Source organism: Euphorbia lathyris, chromosome 8, assembly GCF_963576675.1.
Source record: "Euphorbia lathyris chromosome 8, ddEupLath1.1, whole genome shotgun sequence".
Classification (NCBI taxonomy): domain Eukaryota; kingdom Viridiplantae; phylum Streptophyta; class Magnoliopsida; order Malpighiales; family Euphorbiaceae; genus Euphorbia; species Euphorbia lathyris.
The window spans coordinates 37,178,001-37,190,168 of NC_088917.1; the positions used below are offsets into that span (position 1 = coordinate 37,178,001).

Genomic DNA, 12,168 nt, shown 5'->3' on the forward strand with positions numbered 1-12,168 from the left:
ACCAAACAGGTCTATACAAACAGCTAGTCAAATCAGCTAATGTAATCAGCTAACAGCTAATGTAATCAGCTAAAAGCTAACAGCTAATTCCCAAACATGGCCGTTGTCTACTGTAACTTTTAATGAATGTTGTTTACTTCCTAAAAAAATATCATTTATTTCAAGTTATGTAAGATAATAAAATTTTATATTTTATTATCTTGTAAATTAAATTTTTAATTTATTTTTTAGGACTTAAACTATTAGATATTTATCCGAATCACCGAAAAATTATATTGGATTGGACCGGAACCGAATCTCCGAATCCCCGAAACTGGACTGAAATTTTAAGGCAATTCAATTCTGGAGATTTATTCTTTCAATCCAATCTTGGAGATTTCCTTTTATTAATCTCCGAATTTCAATCCAATACTGGAGATTCATGAATCCCCAACTTGGACCGAACTGTGCCCAGCCCTCTCACCCCGTTAATCTTCAATGAGATTTCCGATTATTTTCTATGATAATTGTTTGTTGGATAATTTAAGTACATTTTAATTATGTGATTGGTTATTTTTTATTTTTAGTTTTGTTGTGGTTTGAAAATTTTGAGAATGATCGTTGATGTTTGGTAGTATTAGTTACTAATTCTAAAAGTTGTAGGTTATACAAAAAAAAAAAAAAAAATTGAAGCATAATAGGCAATTCCTCATGAAGAACGGTAAATGGAAATAAGGTTTTTAAAACATCCATAAACAAAAAATGAGAATCCCTATGGAAACGGAGATTCTGTGCAAACGGAAATAAAGACAAATCTATCCCTATCTAACTCACGGAACGGGCATCCACCCGACCCGCTGATTTACATCCCTAAAGAATAGTGATTTAAACTAATAGTAGTAATGAGGAATTTACAAGTAAAAGTCCACAGTAAGGTCGGTCGTCCACGTGAATTCCAACCAAACACAGCCCATCCCCACCTTCTTCTCCGGATTAAAGCATCGTGGCAAATGGGAACTCCTTTGACCATTTTGCCCCCTTTCTCCATCATATTTTATTTTGTCTTTATAAGAAAATCCAAGTTCAATTAAAAAAACATTATTAATTTCCCAACTAAATGACCATACTACCCTTTTCATTTATTTTTGGTCATTTTGTTTCCCTCTTTTGCAGTTTGCAGTTTAATTCAGCATAACAGAAGAACCATACCAAACAAGCTTCCATGAATATTCACTGACAGACACAAGTTAATGAGTTGCAAAAAAAACTGTATAATGCTAACTTAGAATGCGATTCTGAAACGTAATAAGCATAAAATTTGAAGGAATTTAATTAGTTAAGGTCTTCTGGGATCTACACTTAACAAAATCCTATAAATTTCCCAAAAACATAGATTAATTTTTACTAGCCCCTCTATGAATCATATCCTTGTACCTCATAATGGAATCAATCCTCTGTAACTTCAACTGCTGCTTAAACTTGTTGATAAAATCATCCGCTTTAGCATCAACCTCATCATCATCCACCTCTGCCATTTTACTCTTCGCTTCCCTCACCGTCGCTGGCCTACGTGTTTCCACTATCTCCTCTTCTTCAAAATTCCCGAAAGCCGACTTGCTGCTCGCTGATTTCCTCATTTTCTTCGGAAGCTTTTTCGGCATTTCACCACATCTCGGCTTCGTATCCGACTTCGACCTGCTCACTTTATTATTACTCTGTAGCTTGCTGTATATCTCGTCTATCGTCTCATCCTCCTCTTCTTCTTCCTCTTCCACCACTTGTTCTTCTTCTTTGGTGACCATCTCTTCTTCTTGTTGAACTTTAATGGATTCTTGAGAGAAGTAATTGCAGAGATTGATGGATTTGAGGCGCTGGAGTACGGAAGGAGATCTAGAGAGAAACGGTTGATTTTGATGGTAAATTTCAGGAGATTGTTGAACGGGGAAATGTGAATCGTAGAGTTGGGGTTTTTCGTAAGTAACGGTAGTTGGTTCAGGGGATCTGTAGGTGTAAAAATTAACAGATTTAAGCCGCTGAAGAACAGAAGGAGATCTAGGAAGTTGGTGGTTGTTGTCGGCGTGGTGGTGGTGGTGGTCGGAGTGTTTGTGGGTGGCTAAACTGGAAGTGACATAAATAGTACCAATCATGAGATTGAGGAAGAGAAAGAGAACAGTTGGGGTTAACCAACTGTTCATTGATGCCCAGATTGATTCTTCAAGCATTTTTGCTTATCTCTCTCTCTTTCTGGCTGAATGGATTGGGATTGAATGGGGTTATATTTTGAGGATAAATCTCATACTTACTTTTCTCTTTTCTTTCATATATTAGGAAAAACGCAATTAATGGTGGTTTTATTGAATACTGTTTTTTTTAATTATTTTATGCCATGTAGGGACACGTGTCAGTTCTGTACAGGTCTGTCACATAACGACAAAATAGAACTGATGCTGCTGTAGGTGTGGCGTGTGCATTCAATTATATACTGTGGGCGAAAGAGGACAGTTGGAACCAAAACGACTTCGTTTTACTGTACTGCTGGATATTGAGATTGCTTCTTTGGCGGGCTAGGAATATCACCACCATTTTGGCACTTCATATTCATATTTACCCTTCTATTTTCAGTTTTTTTTTTTTTTTTTTTCTAAAACCCTGTTATTTTCAGTATTATTACAACTTATTTCAGTTATCTGGCATCTCCTGTATCAAATTTATCCATTACAAAGAAAAATTTCTAAGAGGAACTTCACTTTATTTGAATGGGGTACCATTAAAATATACATATGGTAACATAACAACAAGAGATTTTTAGCACACTCTCTAAAAATAATATAAATGATTAATTCATAGTGATTTAAGAGTGATTAAGATGTATCATCTCCAACAATAGTTTTTATATTCACTCCTTATTTATTATTTTACAATTAAAATTATCAATGATGGTTACATTTGCCAATATTGAAAGGAGAAAGAATCCTTAATAATAAATTATTAATAAAAAATGAATTTAAGAGGCACTAAGGATTCGTTTGGTTCGCGGAATAGAGAGGGAATAGAATATCTATTCCCAAGGAATAGTTATTCCTACCTTTGGTTCAATGTTTTTTATGGAATAGTTATTCCATGGAATCTCTATTTCTTATTTTCATGGAATAACTATTATTCAATTTATTCAAGGAATAGCCTATTCCTAACATTTATTTTTGTAATTTACAAAATTATCCTCAGTTAAACCCTCAATATTCTTTCTAATCAATTTCTCAAATCCTATATATTTTGGCGAATCTATAATTTATATCATAAAAAAACAAGAAAAAATGAAAAAAAAACGTTAAAAAATTTAAAAATACGAAAAATATGAAACACGAAAAACGTGAATAACGTAAAAAAGTTACAAACACGAGAATATGCAAAAAAGTGTGAAAACATAAAAACATGAACAAACGTGAAAAAAAAGAAAATGCAAAAACAAACATAGGAATAACGCGAAAAAGTGACAAAACACGAAATGTACAAAAACGTTAAAAATACGAAAAACACAAAAATGTGACAATATGTTAAAAACACGATAAACATGAAAATGTGAAAAACGCAAACAAAACACAAAAACCTGAAAAAATATGAAAAACGTGAAGAACACGAAAAGGTAACAAAATGCGAAAAATACAAAAACGCGAAAAAAACGAAAACGTGAAAAAAAAATGAAAAAAATACAATAACGTGAATAACACGAAAACGTGACAAAACGGGAAAAATAAAAAAAATATGAACAGACGCGAAAAACAAGAAAACTTGGAAAACACGAAAAAACGTAAAAAAAAATACAAAAAAAAACATGAAAATATGAAAAAAATGTAATAAATGCATTTTTCACATTTTTGTGTTTTTAACGTTTTCGTTTTTTTCGCTTTTTTCACATTTTCCGTGTTTTTCCACTTTTTCATGTTTTTCTGTTTTTAATATTTTTTCACTTTTTATTTTTTATTTTACTAATTTTTTTGTATGCAGAAATAAGAAAAGAACATGAAATTCGTTTTATTTATTATTTACCGTTTTACCTTGCTGAACTTTTTTTTTTCACGGAAAAAAGAATTCACTCTTTTTTCTATCAACAAGAAAAAAGAGTGAATATCGACCAAAAAATTATCTGGATGATTCTTCCTACAATTTGCTCTTATGTCACATAAAAATCCATTCTTGGGTTTTTTCCTTTGATTCCAATAAAAAAATACCTGCTCGCCCGAAAAAAAAATAATTTTGAAAATTTCAATTGAATTAACTAATTTAATTATTGTGTTTTTAACAAATTTTCACGTTTTTCTATTTTCCATATTAAATAATAATATATATTAAATATTTGAATAATTTATAGGAATAATTAAAATTTTATAAGAAATAAGACATTACATTTGAGGGTAATGTTGTCTTTTGAATAAAAAATTATTCATTACATTCTATCTTATTCCACCAGCCAAACATAGGAATAGTTATTTAGGAATTTCTATTCCATTTTTTTGCTATTCTATTCCTTTGGAATAGCAAATTTATTTCATTCCATTCCATTCCATGAACCAAACGACACCTAAGAGGTGGAGAGAGACTCTCTATTAATAGAGAGGATGAAGAGGCTCTTAGTTATTTAAGGAGCCACTAAGAGGCTGTTGGAGCTGAATTTTTATTCTCCCTTCTCAAATTTTAACTTAAGAGCCAATTTAAGAGATTATTGGAGATGCTCTTGAGTGAAAGTATAGTAAAGACTTATGAAATATCTTGTTGCATTTGGGAAATAATATAAGCTAAACCATAGTTTGATACTGTTGTATTTGGTTTGAAGGCAGTACGTAAATTATTTTTATATCTTTACAATAACTTATTTATATTAAACATAGAGTAGTGGAAATAAAATAAGAAGTTGAAAATAATATAAGGTAATGTAAGCCCTATGATTATTTGTGATGGTAAAATTTAAGTAATTTTATTTACACCCCAATTTGATGGATAATTATGGTTAGAAACTTTACTTTTTCTATTACCCTCAACCTTTTTTTTTTTACTTCCATCGCTCTAAATTTAATATAAATGCTTTATTATAAGGATGTAAAAGTAATTTAGATATAACTTTATCTTACATTACTCTCAAACTAAATGCAACTAATATTATTAAATCATCACTTATTTTATCTTGTTTCTAGACACGACAAGGTATTTCATAGAACATTATCATACCTCACTCAACTTATTTTACCTTACCATACTTTAATGACATCATGAAAGATACATTAGGCTTTCGCATAGTCCACAATTCACATGGTGTATATTATTTATAATAAAAGCACTAGTTTCTAAAGCATATCCCCAAAAGGAGATTGGGAGAGATGTGTGACTTATCATTGAGTGAATCATGTCAAGCAGGGTTCTATTTCTCCTTTCGGACATTCCATTCCATTGAGGAGTTCTAAGATGAGTGTGTTGGGATACTATCCCACACTTTTTCAAGAATGTGTCAAACTCTTAGCTTAGGTACTCACCCCTTCTATCTGACCGGGGTGATTTTATTTTCTCGCCAAGTTGGTTCTCAACTTCGTTTTTAAAGTCCTTGAACCTTTGGAGGGTTTCATACTTGTGCTTCATGAGATAACCATAAACATATTGGCTATAGTCATCCGTGAAGGTGACGAAATAGAGATAAGTCGTTCTAGCACTTGAGCTCATTGGTCCACATACGTTTGAATGTATTAGCCCCAATAGCTCAGTGGCCCTTTCACTAGTCTGGCTGAAAGGTGCCTTTGTCATCTTGCCACGTAAACAAGATTCGCATATGTCATATGACTTTAAGTCGAACGACCCTAGCACTCCACTAGAATGGAGCCTAGCTACGTGTTTCTCATTTATGTGCTTGAGACGACAGTACCAAACGAAAGTAGGATTCAAATAATCCTGTTTGATCTTTTTAGTATTTATGTAGTAAATTTGTGTTTCTCGCTTTAGATCAATGATATAAAGCCCATTCTTAAGAATATAATTTCCATACACAATATCGCCACATTTAATCGAAAGAATTCCATGCCTAATACCAAATAAAAATCCTGATTATCCAAAGTAGATATCGAAATAATATTCATGCGCATGGCAGGTACAAAATAACAGTTCTTAAGCTCTAACAAGAGCCGAGTGGGCATCTCCAATGCGTAGTCCCCGATCTCCAATGCCTCTACATGAGCGACATTGCCGACTCGAAGATCTACCTTACCAGATCCCAGCAACCTTCTATTTCTAAGCCTTTAAATATTTGAATAAATGTGAGATCCACATCCAGTGGCTAAGACCCAAGATGTTGAAATAACTAGATTTATTTTGATAACATAAATACCCGAATGCTACAGGCTTGCCCTTCAGTTTCTCCCTTAGCTTTTGGTATGCACTTTTCCAATGCCCTTTCTCTATGCACTCATAGTAGATGTCATTTGATGTGACTTCAAAGCCTTCTTCACCTTAGGCTCTGGCTTTTGGGCCTTGGCCTTAAACTTAGAGTGCCCTTTCTTGCCACCCTTTACCCCGCTACCCTTGCTTACCAGTAGCACTTTCGGAGTCCTTTTCATGTAGTGCTCAGCATGACATGCAACTCCATAATAGTTTCATTCTGACCCTACATGTTGTAGTTCTGAATGAATTTATTATAGGACTCTAGGAGTGAGCCTAAAATGATGTCCACATGCGTCTCTATCAAATGTTCCAGCTTGCATTGTTGTGGTTATCAATGCCTTGGTTGTCAGGTAGCGTTCCTGACGTGCCTGATCCTGGAACATCCTTTTCAAATCCATACACACTTAACCTTTTAGTTAAACCGAATTCCTTAGGTTGAAACTACTTTATTTTTACCAATTAATATAATGACTGAGGCCCGTGACGGCCCAATTATGCAGAATTATCAATTATGCTCCACTAAAATTTGGGTTGTTATCAATTCTAAAATTTAAGCTTGTTTAATGTCCGGTGTCACGACCCAAAACTATTCAACAATAATTTTTAAACTATGAATTTTAATTAAGAACTTATGAAAATCATTTTCAATCCATAAACTTTTAATTTGGTGCAAATTTGACCACGAAAAAAATTAAAAAAAATTTCTTAAAAAAAAATAACCGGCCCAAAAACACAGCGGAAACCCTCGAACCTAGGACCAGACGGGTGGTTATCGCAGACATGTCTTGGGATGAGATGTCTAAATCTCAATAATAGACTAATGTCCAGGGCCAAACTTATTTGATTCAAGGTCGACCATATAAGATCAAGTATCCTTAGCTAGCAACAGAATGTCTACTATTGGAGATGGAGCACATGCAAAACAAGTTAGATACTCTGATGTTCAAGTTAGGCTCTGTTCTTTATCACTAAACAGAACTGAACTAAACTAAATGCTACTGAACTGAACTGAATGCTACTGAATACTGAACTGAACTGAACTGAATTTAACTAAATGCTACCGAACTTAACTGAATGCTACTGAACCTAACTGAATACTACCGAACTTAACCGAACTTAACAATAATGATGATATTAGACTTTAAAATAATTTTAATGATAATATTAGACATTAATAAACTTATAATAATAATAATGGTTCTAATAAATTTAATAATATCAATAATAAATAAATATATTATTAAAGATAAAACTAAATTGAATATCAGATAAAATCCACGGTTGATAAAATCTTGGCTCGATAAAAGCCTATGAAATTAAATAAAAATGAGTTTAATTTAAATTAAAAATACAAATTACATACAAACATAAATCTACATATAATTTAAAGCCTATGAAATTAAATACAAATCTTCATATGAATATAAACTCTTAACTTTTTATTCTAATTAAGGGTTAAAGTGCAAAAATAACATTTTGGGTCAGGAGTAATTTTACCTCTAACGTCTAAAATGGTACAATTTTATCCCTAACATTGATAAATTCGGTAAATTTGAGAAATAATTCATAATATGGATGCAATTCCTAATTTTTAAATATAGATGCATACTTTAGTTTTAATTTTTTTTATTAAACGATATATACTTTAATAAACTATCATTTCTTGACTTTTATCTAATTTATAGATAATAATAAACTATAAATAATAATGATAAATTATAGATAAATAATAATAATAATTATTATAATAAATTATATATAAATAATTATAATATAATAAATAATGATAAATTACTGAATGCTGAAACTGAATGCTGAACTGAACTGAACTAAATTGATTGCTACTGGACTGAACTGAATTGAACTGAACTGAACTGAACTGATTATTACTGAAACTAAGTGATAAAGAACATGGCTAAATTTAAACATAACAAAAAATAAACATAAACAAAAAAAGACAGGATGTCTTCCATCGGAGATAGGGAACGTGTAAAACAATATAGATACTTCAACGTTTAAGGCTCTGTTCTTTATCACTTAATTTCAGTAACAATCAGCCCAGTTCAGTTGAGTTCAATTCAGTTCAGTTCAGTTTAGTTCAGTAGCAATCAGTTCAGTTCAGTTCAATTCAGTTCAGTTCAGTTCAGTTCAGCATTCAGTTTCAGCATTCAGTTTCAACATCCAGTTTCAGCATTCAGTTTCAGTATTCAGTAATTTATCATTATTTATTATATTATAATTATTTATATATAATTTATTATAATTATTATTATTTATCATTATTTATTATTATTATATATTATTATTTATAGTTTATCATTGTCTATAAATTAGATAAAAGTCAATAAATGATAGTTTATTAAAGTATATCAATTAGATTAAATAACAGCTGACGTTATTCGATTGGTTATTCATTTTTGAGAGTTTTGAGGTAGGTGGGAGTTCTAGACAGCGGGAGGCTACCAAACATGGTGTCACTACCTCTGTTCGGAGGGACAAAGAGGCGCAGAGGCTGCATAAGGCACATAGGTAGTAGAGGCCTACAACGAGACATCAGAGGTAGGAGGAGCACGCAGCTCGTGATGAGCATGTGGATGATGATGGCATTCATATGGACGTGGATTCTCTTGGTATTCTCTTGGTATGTGAACCAATTCCCATCTGGCTTCTTTAGCTTCAAGGTTATCTAGCAATTTTTTGACTTCTGCTACATATTTGACCAGGATCTCGTCTTTTACCTCGTAATTCTTGATGACTTGGTTGACCATTAGTTTTGAATCGCTGTAGATCACGATCCGCTCCGGGGTGATCTCTTGAAGTATACGTAGACCCAATATCAGGGCCTCGTACTCAGCAGCATTATTAGTGGCATGGAAATTTAATTTTGCTGCGTACCGCAATTTTATGTAATGGGGACCCTTGATCACAACTCCCACCCCTGCTCCTTCCGCCGATGAAGCCCCGTCGGTATACATCGACCATTCTTCTAACGGAGGTTTGGGATGAGATATCCCCTCATCAGTGAATTCATTCACGAAGTCCGCCAGGACTTGACTTTTCAATGATGACCTGCTTTCATATCTTACATCAAATTCGCCTAGGCGGATCGCCCATTCCATCAACCTTCCCGAAGTGTCCGGCTTCTGCAATACTTTTCTCATTGGTATATTGGTACGAACTATTACTGTATGCGCCTGAAAATATGGCCTAAGGCGTATTGCCGTGGTTACAACAGCCAGTGCCATTTTATCTAGTCTTGAATATCTGGTTTCAGCATCTTTCAAAACCTTGCTCACGTAATAAATTGGGAACTGTTGGCCATCCTCCTCCCGTATCATGACCGTGCATACGGCTTTATCCGTGACCGATACGTACATGTATAAATCTTCTCCCTTCAAAGGTCGACTCATCATAGGTGGTTCTGTGAGGAACCGCTTGATTCCTTCAAAGGCATTCTGACAATCTTCATTCCACTCGAATGCTTTTTGCTGTTTGATAACTTCGAAAAAAGGCTGACATCTACGGGCTGAGCAAGATATAAACCTGCCCAAGGCTATGATACGCCCGTTAAGGCGTTGTACCTCCTTGATGTTCCGGGGCGCTTGCATCTCAAGAACTGCTTTGACTTTGTCAGGGTTTGGGCTAACTCCTTTTTCACTGATCATGAATCCTAAAAATTTTCCATATGTAGCTCCAAAAGTGCATTTCTCGGGATTTAACTTGATGTTGTGGTGTCGCAGTACGCCCAGTACTTCCTTTATATCATCTACATAGATTTGTGCAAGAAGAGGATGCTGGGGGCATATTTCCATCGATATTCATTGTGGGAGCGGTCGTACTTGTGTGCCCAGCACTGGATGGTGTGATTACTGGCGACTCGATCCCTGAGGAGGGATTTAGTATTTCATCATTCATGATGTTTCAATGTGACCGAAAAATCCTTTATTGGGTTAAGGATTCCACCTTCACCGCACCAATTGATAACACTAGTGAAACTTCCGATCGGATCACGTCCCTGAGAGGCGCCGTTGGGATCGGCCGGGGACACTCCGATGCCAAAGTCAGTAACGAATATGGAGAATAAACTGAATGGACAAAGCTTAGCGAAGAGTAAGTATGAGTGAATGTACCTTGATAGCCTAGACGTAGGCTATTTATAGTAGATGGATTTGTAACTTCTAGGTAACTAGAGAGTCTCCATTAATGCTCATTTAATGGCGGTTACAAGTTACTCTTAACCTGGCGGGTTAAGACTATTAATGATTCATTTAATGATCATTATGGCTGAGTTGACGGTTAGCCGTTACTTAAGTAAATGGAGAGATTCGCCTTAGAGATCCGCCAGCGGATCTCTTAGAGCTAACCCAGGGGGATCCGCCGGGCGGCTTCCTATGCCACATGGCATACTTGAGGCGATTATCTCTTTTGGTCCTTGCGATAATATCCCGATGTTATCAGAAGCCCCCCCAAAATGCCTTTAAAGTCCTTTAGGGCTTTTAGACTTCTGCGCGCCGTCACACGCTTCCGCATTAATGAGCACTCTGTTTGAGGTTCTTTGATGGTTGACACGTGTAATCACACTGCCCTAGGAGCGTTTTAAAAAGCCGTCTTCTTTCTCCGGAGTTCTCTTTCTCCCTTGCTTTCCATTTTCTTCTGCTTTTCGGAGCTTTTTCTCAGAAACCTCAAGCTTCTGCGTTTTCATGTAAGTGTTCTTTATATCATTTTTTGAATGTTTAGAAGTTCATCTTCGTCTTCGGGGTCAACTTCAGAACTTTTTAATTTGCCATCTTCTCCTCGCATTGAAGTAGATTTTAGTTGGTCCTCGTCTTCGTCTTCGTCGGAGGATTCCCAATCTCTCGCCGGAGAAATTAATTCCAGTTTAGCTGAGTTCAACAACTCGGCGCAGAGCCATTATCGGACTCGTTCTTCTGGAAATCCTTCTTTTCCTTCTAGTTTCGCTCCGGCCGGTGCCCGTAACCAGTTTCTGGGTTCAATGGCTTCTTCTTCTGTTCCTGTTAGGAAGAAGAAACCTCGAGCAGAATCCACTTCGTCTCGCATGAGTGCCGCGGATTTGGCGAACCTATCAGATCGCTTTCCGTGGATTAAAAACTACGAAACCCAACTCCCTGCTTCACATCAACGCCCTTCCAATCCGCCGACAGGCTTTTTTACTATTTTTTGTAGTCATGTTGAGAGAGGGTTTCGCCTTCCTCTTCCCAAGATGTTGGCGGATAACCTCTCGTATTTTGACATCGCTGTCAGCCAACTACATCCTAATGGTTGGCTTGATATGGCCTTGGATTGTTATCTGGCGTCGAATTTAGGCGTAGCGTATAATGGCCGTATCTTCAGAGCCCTTCATAAACCCTCTAAGAGGAAGTCAGAGTCCTATCTTACATTCGCCAAATTTGGTGTTTATTCGCCCTTCTACCACAAAATGTCTAACGTGCACAGCTGGGATGAGAGTTTCTTCTATGTGAGGATAAAGGAGGATGAGCCATTGGACTTTCCTTTAGTCTGGAACTCTCGTCCACTACACATGGCGGGAGACATGCGAATCTTAACGCTTGGTGATGAGGCTGTGGCGGATCTCATGAAGCAAATTAAGGTGGATGCCTGGACCTATGAGGATGCCTTAGCCTTCATGATGAGCGACGTTCCTTTGATCCACCGAGTGGAGGATCAATTTGTTTACTCAAAAATAACTCAATTTGATCAAGGTACCTTATTTATTTTTGGAGCTTTAATTTATTTTGATATCTTCTTTTG

At 35.3% G+C, this 12,168-nt stretch overlaps 1 protein-coding gene across 1 annotated transcript; it reads right to left on the minus strand.

Annotated features, from left to right (window-relative positions):
- Positions 1 to 674: 674 nt before the first annotated feature.
- Positions 675 to 2,309, minus strand: LOC136204075 (pathogen-associated molecular patterns-induced protein A70). Its single transcript, XM_065995259.1, has one exon. It carries the CDS (start codon positions 2,199 to 2,201, stop codon positions 1,374 to 1,376), a length of 828 nt encoding a protein of 275 aa, XP_065851331.1. The 5' UTR covers positions 2,202 to 2,309; the 3' UTR covers positions 675 to 1,373.
- Between the last annotated feature and the right edge of the window lie 9,859 nt (positions 2,310 to 12,168).

Excerpts from the sequence above, each read along its gene's own strand:
- LOC136204075 (XM_065995259.1), bottom strand. The coding sequence starts at position 2,201 with ATGCTTGAAGAATCAATCTGGGCATCAATGAACAGTTGGTTAACCCCA.